Raw genomic sequence first — 11,383 nt, 5'->3', positions numbered from 1 at the left:
CCCAGCCCTCCCTCTGCCACTCAGTAATTGCTGCCCCCACCCCCAAGTCAGCCTCTCAGTCCATTAACACATGCAGTATGGTTCCCTCTTCTTGCCTGCCCATCATTGGCCTAATTTCCTCATAAACAATGTTGCTTGGTGTTCCACAGCCTCCTGCTCACCTTGTCAGTGGGTTTCAAGGTTAGTCATTTCCCCTCTAGTTCACTCAGATGGTTGTCTGTCCGGATATGCGCTCTAGTCTCTTGCAGTTCCCGGTGACGCAGTATCTGCTAGGGTCTGCTACTAGTTTGGAGGTCTTTGTTTTTGTCCCGGTTCACAAATACTAACAGGAAACCCACTTTCTAGATTTTCCCGCATTTGCTCCTGTATGAGACTGACCTTTGAACTCCTTCCGAATGTGCTGCTGGCCCCCAGCTCCCTCCAGTTTCTGCCAGGGGCTTTGGTCAGCCTTCAAAGTAGAGAGCTGTGGAAGTCATTTTTCATGGTCTTAGTGGCTCCTTGTCACTTAGCTTCTCTTCTTTCAAGTGGCCATCTTGGTCTGTCCCTCCTTCTTGTCTCAGTCCAGTTCTGATGGAGAACAGGATCCTTGATCTTCCCATTAAAGGTTAATGTCTGTCCTAATGACCTAGTCCTGCCTGAAGAAAAACACCTGTGGATGGCTTCAAAGAACATTCATTTCCTCACAGTTCAAGGGGCTAGATGTCTGAATTCAGGGCATGGATCTAGGGGAAGGTCCTTTGCCTCTTTGAGCGTCCAGTAGCTGCTGGCAGTCTTTGGCATTCCCAGGCTTCTAAAAGGCCCCTCACATGGTCTTTTTCCCCAGTGTCTATTTTCCGTTTTCTAAGATGCCATTCTGAAGGGCATGAGTTTAGGGGCCTGCTCCAGCAGGGGCCTCAGTAACATAACACAAGGAGAGCCCTGCTTGTAAGCAGAGTTACCTTTAGAGATGCAGGGGTTAGGACATGAGCATCTTTTAGAGGACAGAATACAGCCCACTCATAGAATCGATCCATGTCTATTTGTCTTTGCATGGTTCTGGCATGTGTAATAGAAGAGATTTCAGGACTGCTTCAGAATCATGAAGGCTTCATGTGAATTGGTGACCCAAGGAAGGAGCCATGCTTTCTTGAGATGTGCTTTAAAGTTTTTTCTCTTCCAATGTCCTTGCTTCTCCTCATCCTCTCAGTCTCTCTGTGCTCAGAGAGCCTTGTATTTGCCATCTGGAATGCTCTCCGTACGAGTTTGGGAGAGGTAGTCCCATGTTCTCAGTGCTGCCATGTGTTGCTTAGAAGCATCTACCAAACCGAAACCTAACTTGCTACCATCCAGCCGCTGCTGACATATGGTGACCTGACAGGACAGGGTGGAACTGCCATCCCGGTGAGTTTCTGAGACTGTGACTGTTTACAGGAGTAGAAAGCCCAGTCTTCTGAGGGGTGGCTAATGGTTTCAAACCGCTAACCCTGCAATTATCACCCTAACATGTGACCACTATGCCAGCAGGACTCCTAGAAGCATATAAGGAAACAATAATTAGATCAATCTAAGACATTACCTGACTAGCTAAGAATAAAAAGAGTTGAATTCAGTTATTATATTTTGGAATTATTAGAGTTAGTTAAGACTTGGATTAAAGCTCCATTTTTTATTTTCTTCACCTAGGGGGTCTTGGCCAACTTGGAGTGGGGCTTGCGAACCTTTTGAGGTAAGAGCTCTAAATCTTGAAGTTTAAAATGTAAGTTCTTACATATGTGAAGCTTGTCTTAGGCTTCTTTTTAACCATGGCTTCTTCCTTGCCTTGTTCCTTGACTATTTTTAAGACATCACATGTAATTTTTGCCTTCTCATGGCCAGGACATGTCATAAGCCCACGAGCTGATGTCTCCCAGCCTAGTGCATCCTTTCTTTTCTAACAGACAAAGTAAAACTTGGATCGAGATGAATCATTACCTGGCGTTTGTCTGTGGGTGGAGGGAGGAATAGGCAGCAATTAGTAGGGAACAATGAGATTTTGGCGAGCTGGAGCAGAGGAGGTGAGAAGGACATAAAACTGAGCAGGGAGAGGGAAAACTCCAGGAATAATGGGAAGAAATGGGTGACAAGTGCAGCAGTGACCATGGGGTGAGGGTAGAACTGGAAGATGGGGGCCACCCATAGAGAATGGCTTCATTACGGCAAGAATGAATGGCGTGTGTACATACTGAAGACAATTAGGGAGGTGTGAGGAGAGGAATCTGACGGTGTGTGTGCTGGGGATGGAGGGGAGGAGAGGAACCTCAAGGTGTGTATATTGAGGACGACTGGGGAGGTGTGAGGAGAGGAATCTGACGGTGTATGTGCTGGGGATGAGTGGGGAGGAGAGGAACCTCAAGGTGTGTATTGAGGACGACTGGGGAGGTGCGAGGAGAGGAATGAAAAGTAGGGACTGATATTAAAGGAATGAAAAAAAAAGCTGATATCTAAAGACTCAAGAAGAAAGATAATGTTTAGAAATTGTTGATGCCAATCATTGTACATGTCCACTTGAGGGAACAGATGTATGGTTTGTTATAATATATGTAAGAGACCTCCATAAAACGATTTATTTATTCCATAAAAGGAGGGACTTGGAGGCTGACAGGAAACTAATATACCAACTCCTCACTTAGCAACATGGTTAGGTCCTAAAGGCCAGGTCCTTATACAAAATCAGCATTATGTGAGGATGGGGAGGAGCTGGCTTTAGGACCCAGACCTGGGCCCAGACTCTCGGAACTGCTGTATCCCTGGCACCACTGTGCTCTGGACCTCACGGCCTTGGGGAATGGTGTTCAAGTGGCCCTGGGGCCTGGTGGTTGGGCTAGAGGTACATTTAGTGGCTCTGAGGCTCTGACAACCAGTAGGGCGAGGGGTGAAGACAGTGGTGGGGGTTGGTGACTGCAGCCTTTTGCAGCCACCCCCCGTCAGCCCTGGCCACCTATGGCTGCCCTGCAGGCTGGGGCAGTCCTCATGGAGATGAATGATGGACTGCTGGTCTGGGGAGGCTTGGAATCCAATGCTAAGAACCTGGAGACCAATGGCTGCTGGGAAGAAGAGTTCAGTAGCGTAGGTCATGGCAGAGGAGCAGGGGACAACTGGTTTCTTCTGCAGCCCCTGGGTCCAGAATTTCCCCCAGTATCCTCGCCCTGTGTGTCTCTCCAGGGTGCGGGAATAGGGGGTAACAGCAGCAGCAATCCCCCTTCCCTTTCCTTTACCTGAGCCTCTCCACACTCAAGGGTGCTTCCTAGGACTCTGCCCCGAGCCCTGCAGCCATCCCTGCCATGAAGCACTGCACTAGTGGTTCCCCAGGTGGGGATGGGACTGGCAAAGGGTCTGTGGAGAGCTGGCCTCATCCCTGTGAAACTGATGCAGAGGGGTGGCTTTGTGGGCAGGAGCTGGACCTAGGGAGAAACACAGGTTAATGAGCAAAAGAGTTGGATAGGTGATTAAATATGGATAACCAGGTAGTTGATCAGTGAGGAGAAGGTGTGGTTCTTATTCAAATATTGGTTTCATAAGACTGCTTATGTCATAGAGTTGCCAACTGGTGTGTTCTGATTTGCCTTGTAGGAAGCGATTTGGAAAGGACAATGTGATCTTGTCTGATATAAGGAAGCCCCCCAACCACATCTTCCACAGTGGTAGGATATCAGCGTGTATTGCTTTTATTTTTTATTTTCTAAATGCACTTATTAGACTGCTCATGGAGTCAGCGTGTACGAGGTTCGTGACTTGCAGAAAGACACGTTATTATGATACAACGGTGATACTTGCTTTTGCCCTTCTTAGTTCTGCCCTATGTCTATAATAACACAGTTGTCATTCAACTGACACAAGCCCGAGAGTTCTCTTGAGCTTGAAGTCAAGCTTTGGAATAATGCCCAAAGATTTGATTCTTGTCCTGTTGAGTTTTTAGTCAACTAAGTGGCTCAGAGAGAAAATAAACCAACATCGAGTGCTTCTGTAAAGAGGTAATAGGAACCTTAGACAGGTGGAGATATCTGATTCCCGTATTTCATTGTAGAAGGTGCCCTGGTGATATAAACAGGTAAGCACTAAACTGCTAGCCAGAGGCTGGTAGTTGAAACCCAGGCGACTGCTCCACCGAAGAAAGACATGGTGATTTTCTTCCATAAAGATAATACTCCAGAAAACCCCATGACCCCCTGGGGCCTGCCATGTGACCAGGGGCTCACTGTGAGTCCAAGTCGACCTGACAGCACCCAACAGCCATCCCCATGTCGACGCGCTATGAAACGACCCGTCCAGAGTCTCCATACCAAACCGACTGCAGCAAGCTGATGCCAGCTCCGAGCTGCCCCAGAGGACAGACTCGCACTGCGCCTGTGGGGTTCTGAAGTTTTCTGACAAATCCTTACCAAGGTAGAAAGCCTCGACTTTTCCACAAGAAGTGACTGGTGAACAGATCTTGTGACTAGTACTCAGTGGCCCACTATGCCATCAGAGCTCCCAGACTCTCACAGTCCAGTTACTGCAGCCTTACAAATGATTCCGTAATGCCTCCTGGTCCTGTCCGGGTCATCTGCTACTTTCTGTGGAGCGAATCGGTATTAGATAACATCAGCAGACAGGGACTGTGATTGGGTATGCTTTATGGTTCTCCTGTACAAAGGTGTAGGTGTGCTGTTTAATTCTTCTAAAACTCCATTTGTCTGTTTCTTTTAGACTGCAGCTTTTAGGTAAAGTGAAATCCCTCTGAACAGTGGTGGTTCAGACCTGTGTCCAAGCAGGGTCGCAGTCTGGGCATTGACAGCACTGACCCTGGGGCTGGCTCTGCTTACCTGGGCTCTGAGCCCTAGTGCTTCCTTGCTTGCTGTTTAGCTTGGCCACGTACTTATCCCGGTGCCTCTATTTCCTCATCTACCGTAAAGGTGGTGTGAAAGTTAATGGACATAAAGCACTTGAGAGCTATTAGCTAACGCTGACTCTAAGGACGGCCCTGGTGCTACAGTGAGTAAGCAAACACTTGGCTGCTACCCGGAGGACTGGTGGTTTGAACCCGCCCAGTGGCTCTGTGCGAGAAAGACCCGTGACCTGCTGCTATAAAGACAGCAGCTGAAAAAACCCTACCGGCCGCTCCGCCCCTTCACATGGGCCGCTCGCTGAGTCGGACTGGACCCCAGGGCCCTCGGCCCCAGGAGCACTGACCAAGCACACGGTGGCTGTGCTGTGGCATTCCTTTATCAGGAAGAGTGCCGCCAGCTGGCCAAGTGGTTTTGCCCACCAACTTGGTATTAGTGGAAGTTACACGGCAACAAGGGGGAAGGTCCTTGTCGCTCTTCCAGCTTCACCTCTGTGGCTGTACTTCTCGTAGGTCCGTTCATTTATTCCGATATCCTGGACTACAAGAACCTGCGCGAGATAGTGGTGAACAACCGTATCACCTGGTTGTTTCACTATAGCGCTTTGCTCAGTGCCGTTGGAGAAGCGAACGTGTCTCTGGCGAGAGCAGTAAACATAACTGGTAAGTGTCCGCCTCTTACCCAGTAGGAGCCATTGGCCAACTTTCCCGGCTCTTTGGTCAAAAAGCAGTTTTCAGACTGTGCTGCTGTGTCTTCATTTCAGGACTGCACAACGTGCTGGATATTGCAACCGAGCACGGCCTGCGCTTGTTTGTGCCTAGTACCATTGGCGCCTTCGGACCGACTTCTCCCCGGGACCCGACCCCTGATCTCTGTATCCAGAGACCCAGGACCATCTATGGTGTGTCCAAGGTTCACGCGGAGCTCATGGGAGAGGTGAGGATTGCATGGCGGGTCTGGTTGAATGCACCCTGAGTGAAGGAAATCAGTGTTCCTTTCTTCCTGCCTGTTAGCTCAAATGCCTGCCGGTTCATCCTTGGGGCTAGTTGGGCTTCACCCCAGTTCTGCTTCCCAGAGATACTCGTGCAAATCCTTGGGCTCGCCAAGGGTCTGGTATCCATTGCGCCTGCAGACCGCCTCATCCCTCAGCTGTAACGGGCTGCCTGTTCGCAATCCGCTAAAACTCCCTGCCATCGAGTCGATGCCGACTCATAGCAACCTTACAGGACAGGGTGGAACTGCCCCAGTGAGTTTCCGAGGCTTGTAACTGATCACGGGAATGGAAATCCCCATCTCGCTTTCTCAGAGCGCTGAGCGGTTTTGAACTGCTGACCATAACCACTGGTCCACCAGGGCTCCTTTCACAATCAGATAGTGATAGTCACAGCACTTCCCGTCGCCGGGTGCCCCTCCCAGCTGTGCTACAGAACAAAAGCGTGCCAGTCTGCTTTTGTAAAGATGACAGCCGAGACAACTTACGGAGCAGTCCTACTCTGTATCTGGAACACGGCGCATCGTCATGAGGCACAATCAACTCTCCAGCAATGGGTCTGGGTTTTTTCAGTGGTTATTTTAAACCTCCTGTTATGGAAAGAGCCCTAGTAGCAGAGTGGGCTACACACTCAGCTGCTAACCACAAGGTCTGTGGTTCGAACCTACCAGCTGCCTCACTGGAGAAAGATGAGGCTCTCTAGCCTCAGAAACCCACAGGAGCAGTTCTACCCTGTCCCAGGGGTTCTATGAGGCATAGTCAACTGTGGCAGTAAGAGACCTACTATGGAAAACTTCAACCATCTTTTTGGTTCTCTGGTATTCTTTTACTACCCTTTTGATCCTTGAAACTCAACTGTGGTGATCAGTTAATGTCCGACCTCTCCAGTGGTATCCTGTAGGCATCGTTCTCTCTTCTCCAGTGTTCTCCCTCGGAATGCTTTCTAATACTGCATGCAGAGCATCCCTTGGAGACTGATTTAAGACCACAAGTGGTGCATCCCTTCAAAAAAAAAAAAAAAAAGAGGTTGGAAACTAAAGTCTTCATATTCTTTAACCAAAACACCAAAATCACTGACATTGAGTTGATTCTGACTCATCGCAACCCTATAGGACAGAATAAAACAGTCCTGTTGGCTCTCTGATACTTCAGATCTTTATGGGAGAAAGCCTCTTCTGTCTCTCTCAAAACAGCTGATAGGTTTGAACCTCTCACCTTGGGTTAGCTCTTGACATAGTTAATTATAAGGCAGTGTATTTCAGAGAGAGAAGCACTATTTTACTGCATTGCTCTATTTGATTAAGAAATTTAAAAAATCTGTTTATCTTTTTTATAGTACTATTATTATCGATATGGGTTAGATTTCCGATGCCTGAGATATCCCGGAATCATTTCAGCAGACTCCCAACCTGGAGGAGGAACAACTGGTAAATGTTCTTCCTTATTTTTTCTGCTCAGTAAATGGTGTGGGAGGGGCCTTATCTGACCTCCTCTGGCTTCCCTTTGCCTCGAGGCAGGGGCCAGACATGGCTTCTCCCGCCTTCCTTCTTTACCTTAGTCTGACGTCACCCATTCTTCCCACTGGCACTCAGCTTCTCAGGCATGTGATCCCTCCGCGGCTGCCTCCCCGAGCCGCGCCTCTGCCTCCCAGTCTCTGAGAGGTCGTGAATGTGCTGCACAGAGGCTCGCCCAATGGGCTTGCGGTTTTTCTTTCTTCCCGCGAGACGGCGCATCCTTATAGCCAGGGAAGGGTGGTAACTCCCACTGATCACAGCCCTCTCCCAGGGTCACGCATGCCCTGTTTGCTGTGTCCCATCCAGTCATTCGGTGGGAGTTACAGAGACATCGACTAGAAGAGCCCTATGAAGAAAAATCTCACCCCACCACATTCTGTATGTACTAAAATAGGCTTTTTCACGACTAGGAGGACTCTTCTTCGTGGTGAATAAATCTGCTCTCTTCTAGTCCTGTCTAGATGAGAGAGGGCTTCCTTCCCAAGATGTGCATCTGAGATACTCGTTGAACCCTACTGACTTACATTTGCTAAGGGCGGCAAAGGTCTGAGTTTGCAACTCACTATTGAGCTTATCTAATCACAAAGTTAAAATCACATATATGCTTCGAGACTAAATGTATCACCCACTATGTGGGAAGACATCAAATGAGAACAGCCTCTTTCCTTTGAGTGTAGCCTTCCTACAAAGATGGCTGTGTCAGTCCATATTGAAACAACTCGAGACATTCATATATGTGTGTCTATCAAGAAAACAGCCCGGCCCAGTCCAGGTCAAGTCCATAAGTCCGATATCAGCCCATAACTCCGAGACCAGTCTTTAAAGCCCTCTTCAGACTCACACCACACATGCAATGATGCTGAATGCAGGAAGATCACGGGCCAGTGAGGGGAAAGTCTTGTGGATCCAGTGGTGGTAGAAGCATCTCCAGGGTTGTAGCTGTCATCAGCATGACTCCACGTGGCTTGTCAACAGGAAGGTGAAGCAGAGAGAGTGCGCGCCCTGCCTCCAGGGAGGAAAACAGGAGTTCCCAGAATCCTCAGGAGAAGCATTATTGGCTATGACCTGATTGACAGGCTAGATTCCACTCTTTCATTCAAGTTGATAGGAGATTATGTAACTCCACAATGTCTTATTAAACAGACTCTATTCATTGAATACTTGAAAGGAAAATAAACATTATTAATCATTATTGCTTTTGACATAGCATGTATTGGACTCAGGAAATGCTATGTTTGAGTGCCAATATAAAATGTAGGAAATACTCCACAGTGTCTGAAGGGTTTAGAAGGAAGTTTGGGTTTACTTTTTAAAAGCTTCTACCTTAAAGATAGCTTTTCTCGGAGTGGGCTCTAGGCATCTGGAGAACCTTTCCGGGAGTCCAAGAGGATCCTCGAGCCAAAGATTTGCTTCATTCTTTTGCTGTCAGAAAACCCACGGGCAGAATTTCCTTTCAGATTACGCGGTCCAGATTTTCCACAGCGCTGCTAAGAATGGCAGGTTTGAGTGCAACCTGAAACCTAGCACAAAGCTCCCAATGATGTACATTGACGACTGTCTCAGGGCCACCCTGGAGGTCATGGAGGCCCCAGCAAAGTCTCTCTCCATGAGGACTTACAACATAAACGCCATGAGCTTCACCCCGAAGGAGCTGGCCCAGGAGGTTCTGAAGCACGTGCCGGAGTTCCAGATCACATACAACGTGGATTCTGTCCGGCAGGCCATAGGTGGGTCCGTCAGTGCCAATCACTCTCAGGCTCAAATGAAAGCTTGGCCCTCGCTGTGGGTTCTGTAGGGGTATAGATAGTGACAGGTTGAGTGAGCACAGCTTTCTTCTCCAGAATTTATTAGGCCCATGGACCGTGTGGGTGAGTGAGAGACCCACCCTGCTTGAAATGAGCCAAAGTCAGCAGAGGCTCTGATTTTACAAATGATATCTACCACGGGGAAATACTCATTCCAAATTAACAGCCTGTCAGCATCTCACCGACACTACAGCTTAAACGTAAAACAAACAGAAGTGGAAGTGATGGGGACAATAGGGAACCGGTCTAGGTCTGCAAATGCTTGCCTTGGGCACTTTATGCCCTGACACCCCATTCTGGGTGTATTTCCTAATCTGTGACATTAAAGCCAGACTCAAGGAGAAAGTGCGAGATTGTAATGATAGGTGAAAATTCCACAGTGCTTGGCAGGAGAGGTGCAAGACGTCTCGTTTTAATCTAAGACGACCACTCTGCGTGCAGCAGCAGCTCCGGCCTACCGAACGAGGGAATTTCTTCTGGGTACTTTGTAGGAGAAAGCTTTATGTAAGATGCTTTTGACCTTTTTTGTAAATCTAGCTAATTTAGGAACCCTGCTGGTGTAGGGCTTAGGAGTTTGGCTGCAAACCACAGGGTCAGTAGCTTAAAAACCACTAGCCACTCCGCTGGAGAGAGAGCTGAGGCTTCTACTCCTGTAAACAGTGCCAGTCTCAGAAGCCCACGAGGGCAGTTCGCCTCTGTCCTGTAGGGTCGCCGTGAGTCAGAGGCGGCGCGATGGCAGTGAGTTTCCATGGTGGGAGCTAACTCAGGCGTACTGTTAGTTGCTGTCCGGGCAATTTCAACTCATGGGTGCAGAAGAGAACTCCAGCAACTCCACAGCGTTTTCAGCAGCCGTGGCCAGGCTTGGCTTCTGAGGCACCTTTGGGTGGGTTTGGGTGGCCAACCACTAGGCTAGTGGTCAGACACTTCACTGTGTGGTACCCTGCTGACTTACTCTACACCTCCATTTGTTCTAGCGGATAGTTGGCCCATGAACTTTGATGACAGCAATGCTCGGAAGGACTGGGGATGGAAACACGATTTTGATCTTCCGGAGTTGGTGACGACGATGTTGAACTTACATGGCTCTGGCGCTCGAGTTGCCCAGGCTAACTGACAGTGTTTCGAGGAAGAAGGCCCGTGTCCTGGACAGCTGTCCAGGGCAAATTTTAAAGCCAATTATGTTGTAGATGCCAAGGAACTAAAGTTAAATGATTGGACTAAACTTGGGCGGTTCATATTGAACTGCTAAGTAGAGAACGAGGCTGTTGGTAACCACTTAAAAAAAAAAAAAAGCTTTAAAGTTTGGTGGCAAGACTTTGAAATCTTTTAAAAAATTTCCCCAAAGCACTAATAACCAAATTCCATTTCTTTCATTAAGATTTAAGTTACCATTTGGGAGAAGGTGAAAGTATGTGATGTTCGTGTTTAATTAAATGTAATTCAATGAGACTCTTAAGACTTTATTGTTCTCTTGACTAGAGGCCAAAGATGATATGTTAAGGACTCTCCGAGACAATCTCCTAATTTAAAAATGTTCTTTACTGTTCAATCGGAGCATGAAAGATTGCTTGCTGTATTGCGTTCCATGCTCATCACGTTCAAACGATTTTAGCACCTCTTGCTTCAGAGCGATTACGTCTTGTTTTGTTTGTGGAAATCCGTAGGAAAAGCCCCTGAAGGGTCTAACAAGGAACGGGGGGCTTCTCCGCTCTGTTGGTTGCTCGTCTGTTTGGTGAGCTCCGTGGCGGCCTCTGAGGCTGACTCTTGGTGACTCCATGGGGGTCAGAGCAGAACGGTGCTCCCTAGGGTTTTCCATGGCTGATTTTGGGGAACTAATTCACCACGCCTTTCTTCCAAGGGACCTCTGGGTGGACTTTAATGTCCAACCTTTCCGTTAGCAGCTGCTCACGTGACTGTTTCTAACCCTTCAGGGGTAAGTTACTGAGTGCTAACCCCAGGAGTTTGAGTCCCTTCGCTGAGTTTCTGGGCTGCACCTGTGCGTGTCGACTCAGCCAACGGCTGGCCATCTCTTGGTGCCACAGGTGATTCCCAGCCAGCCAGAACGCGCGGCTTTTGGCCAATTTAAACACTGCTCTCTGGAGAGTCCTTTTGTACTCTTTGCAAGAGCTACCCTACCCTCTGATGTAATTGCTGTGTGAACACACAGATTCGTGTTTTCTAGCTACCTCAGGACGAAACCACTAGAAAGTGAAATTTCCTACCCCACGGACT

The 11,383-nt window shown here is 48.4% G+C and overlaps 1 protein-coding gene across 1 annotated transcript in view; it reads left to right on the top strand.

Annotated features, from left to right (window-relative positions):
- Nucleotides 1-10,775, top strand: part of LOC101641431 (L-threonine 3-dehydrogenase, mitochondrial) — an 18,134-nt gene extending 7,359 nt beyond the window's left edge. The window contains exons 3-9 of the mRNA XM_004707638.2: nt 1,663-1,705; nt 3,589-3,659; nt 5,354-5,503; nt 5,605-5,777; nt 7,169-7,259; nt 8,804-9,073; nt 10,126-10,775. Of these exons, the coding sequence (XP_004707695.1) occupies nt 1,663-1,705; nt 3,589-3,659; nt 5,354-5,503; nt 5,605-5,777; nt 7,169-7,259; nt 8,804-9,073; nt 10,126-10,265 (938 nt within the window). The 3' untranslated portion in view covers nt 10,266-10,775. The remainder of the gene's footprint in view (nt 1-1,662; nt 1,706-3,588; nt 3,660-5,353; nt 5,504-5,604; nt 5,778-7,168; nt 7,260-8,803; nt 9,074-10,125) is intronic.
- The last annotated feature ends 608 nt before the right edge of the window (nt 10,776-11,383 follow it).

The sequence above is a fragment of the Echinops telfairi genome, unplaced genomic scaffold, assembly GCF_000313985.2.
Source record: "Echinops telfairi isolate 266 unplaced genomic scaffold, ASM31398v2 ScPeMD7_9;HRSCAF=40, whole genome shotgun sequence".
NCBI classification, from domain to species: domain Eukaryota; kingdom Metazoa; phylum Chordata; class Mammalia; order Afrosoricida; family Tenrecidae; genus Echinops; species Echinops telfairi.
The sequence above is the reverse complement of the archived record's forward strand: the minus strand, read 5'-3'. Positions and strand labels throughout refer to the sequence as shown.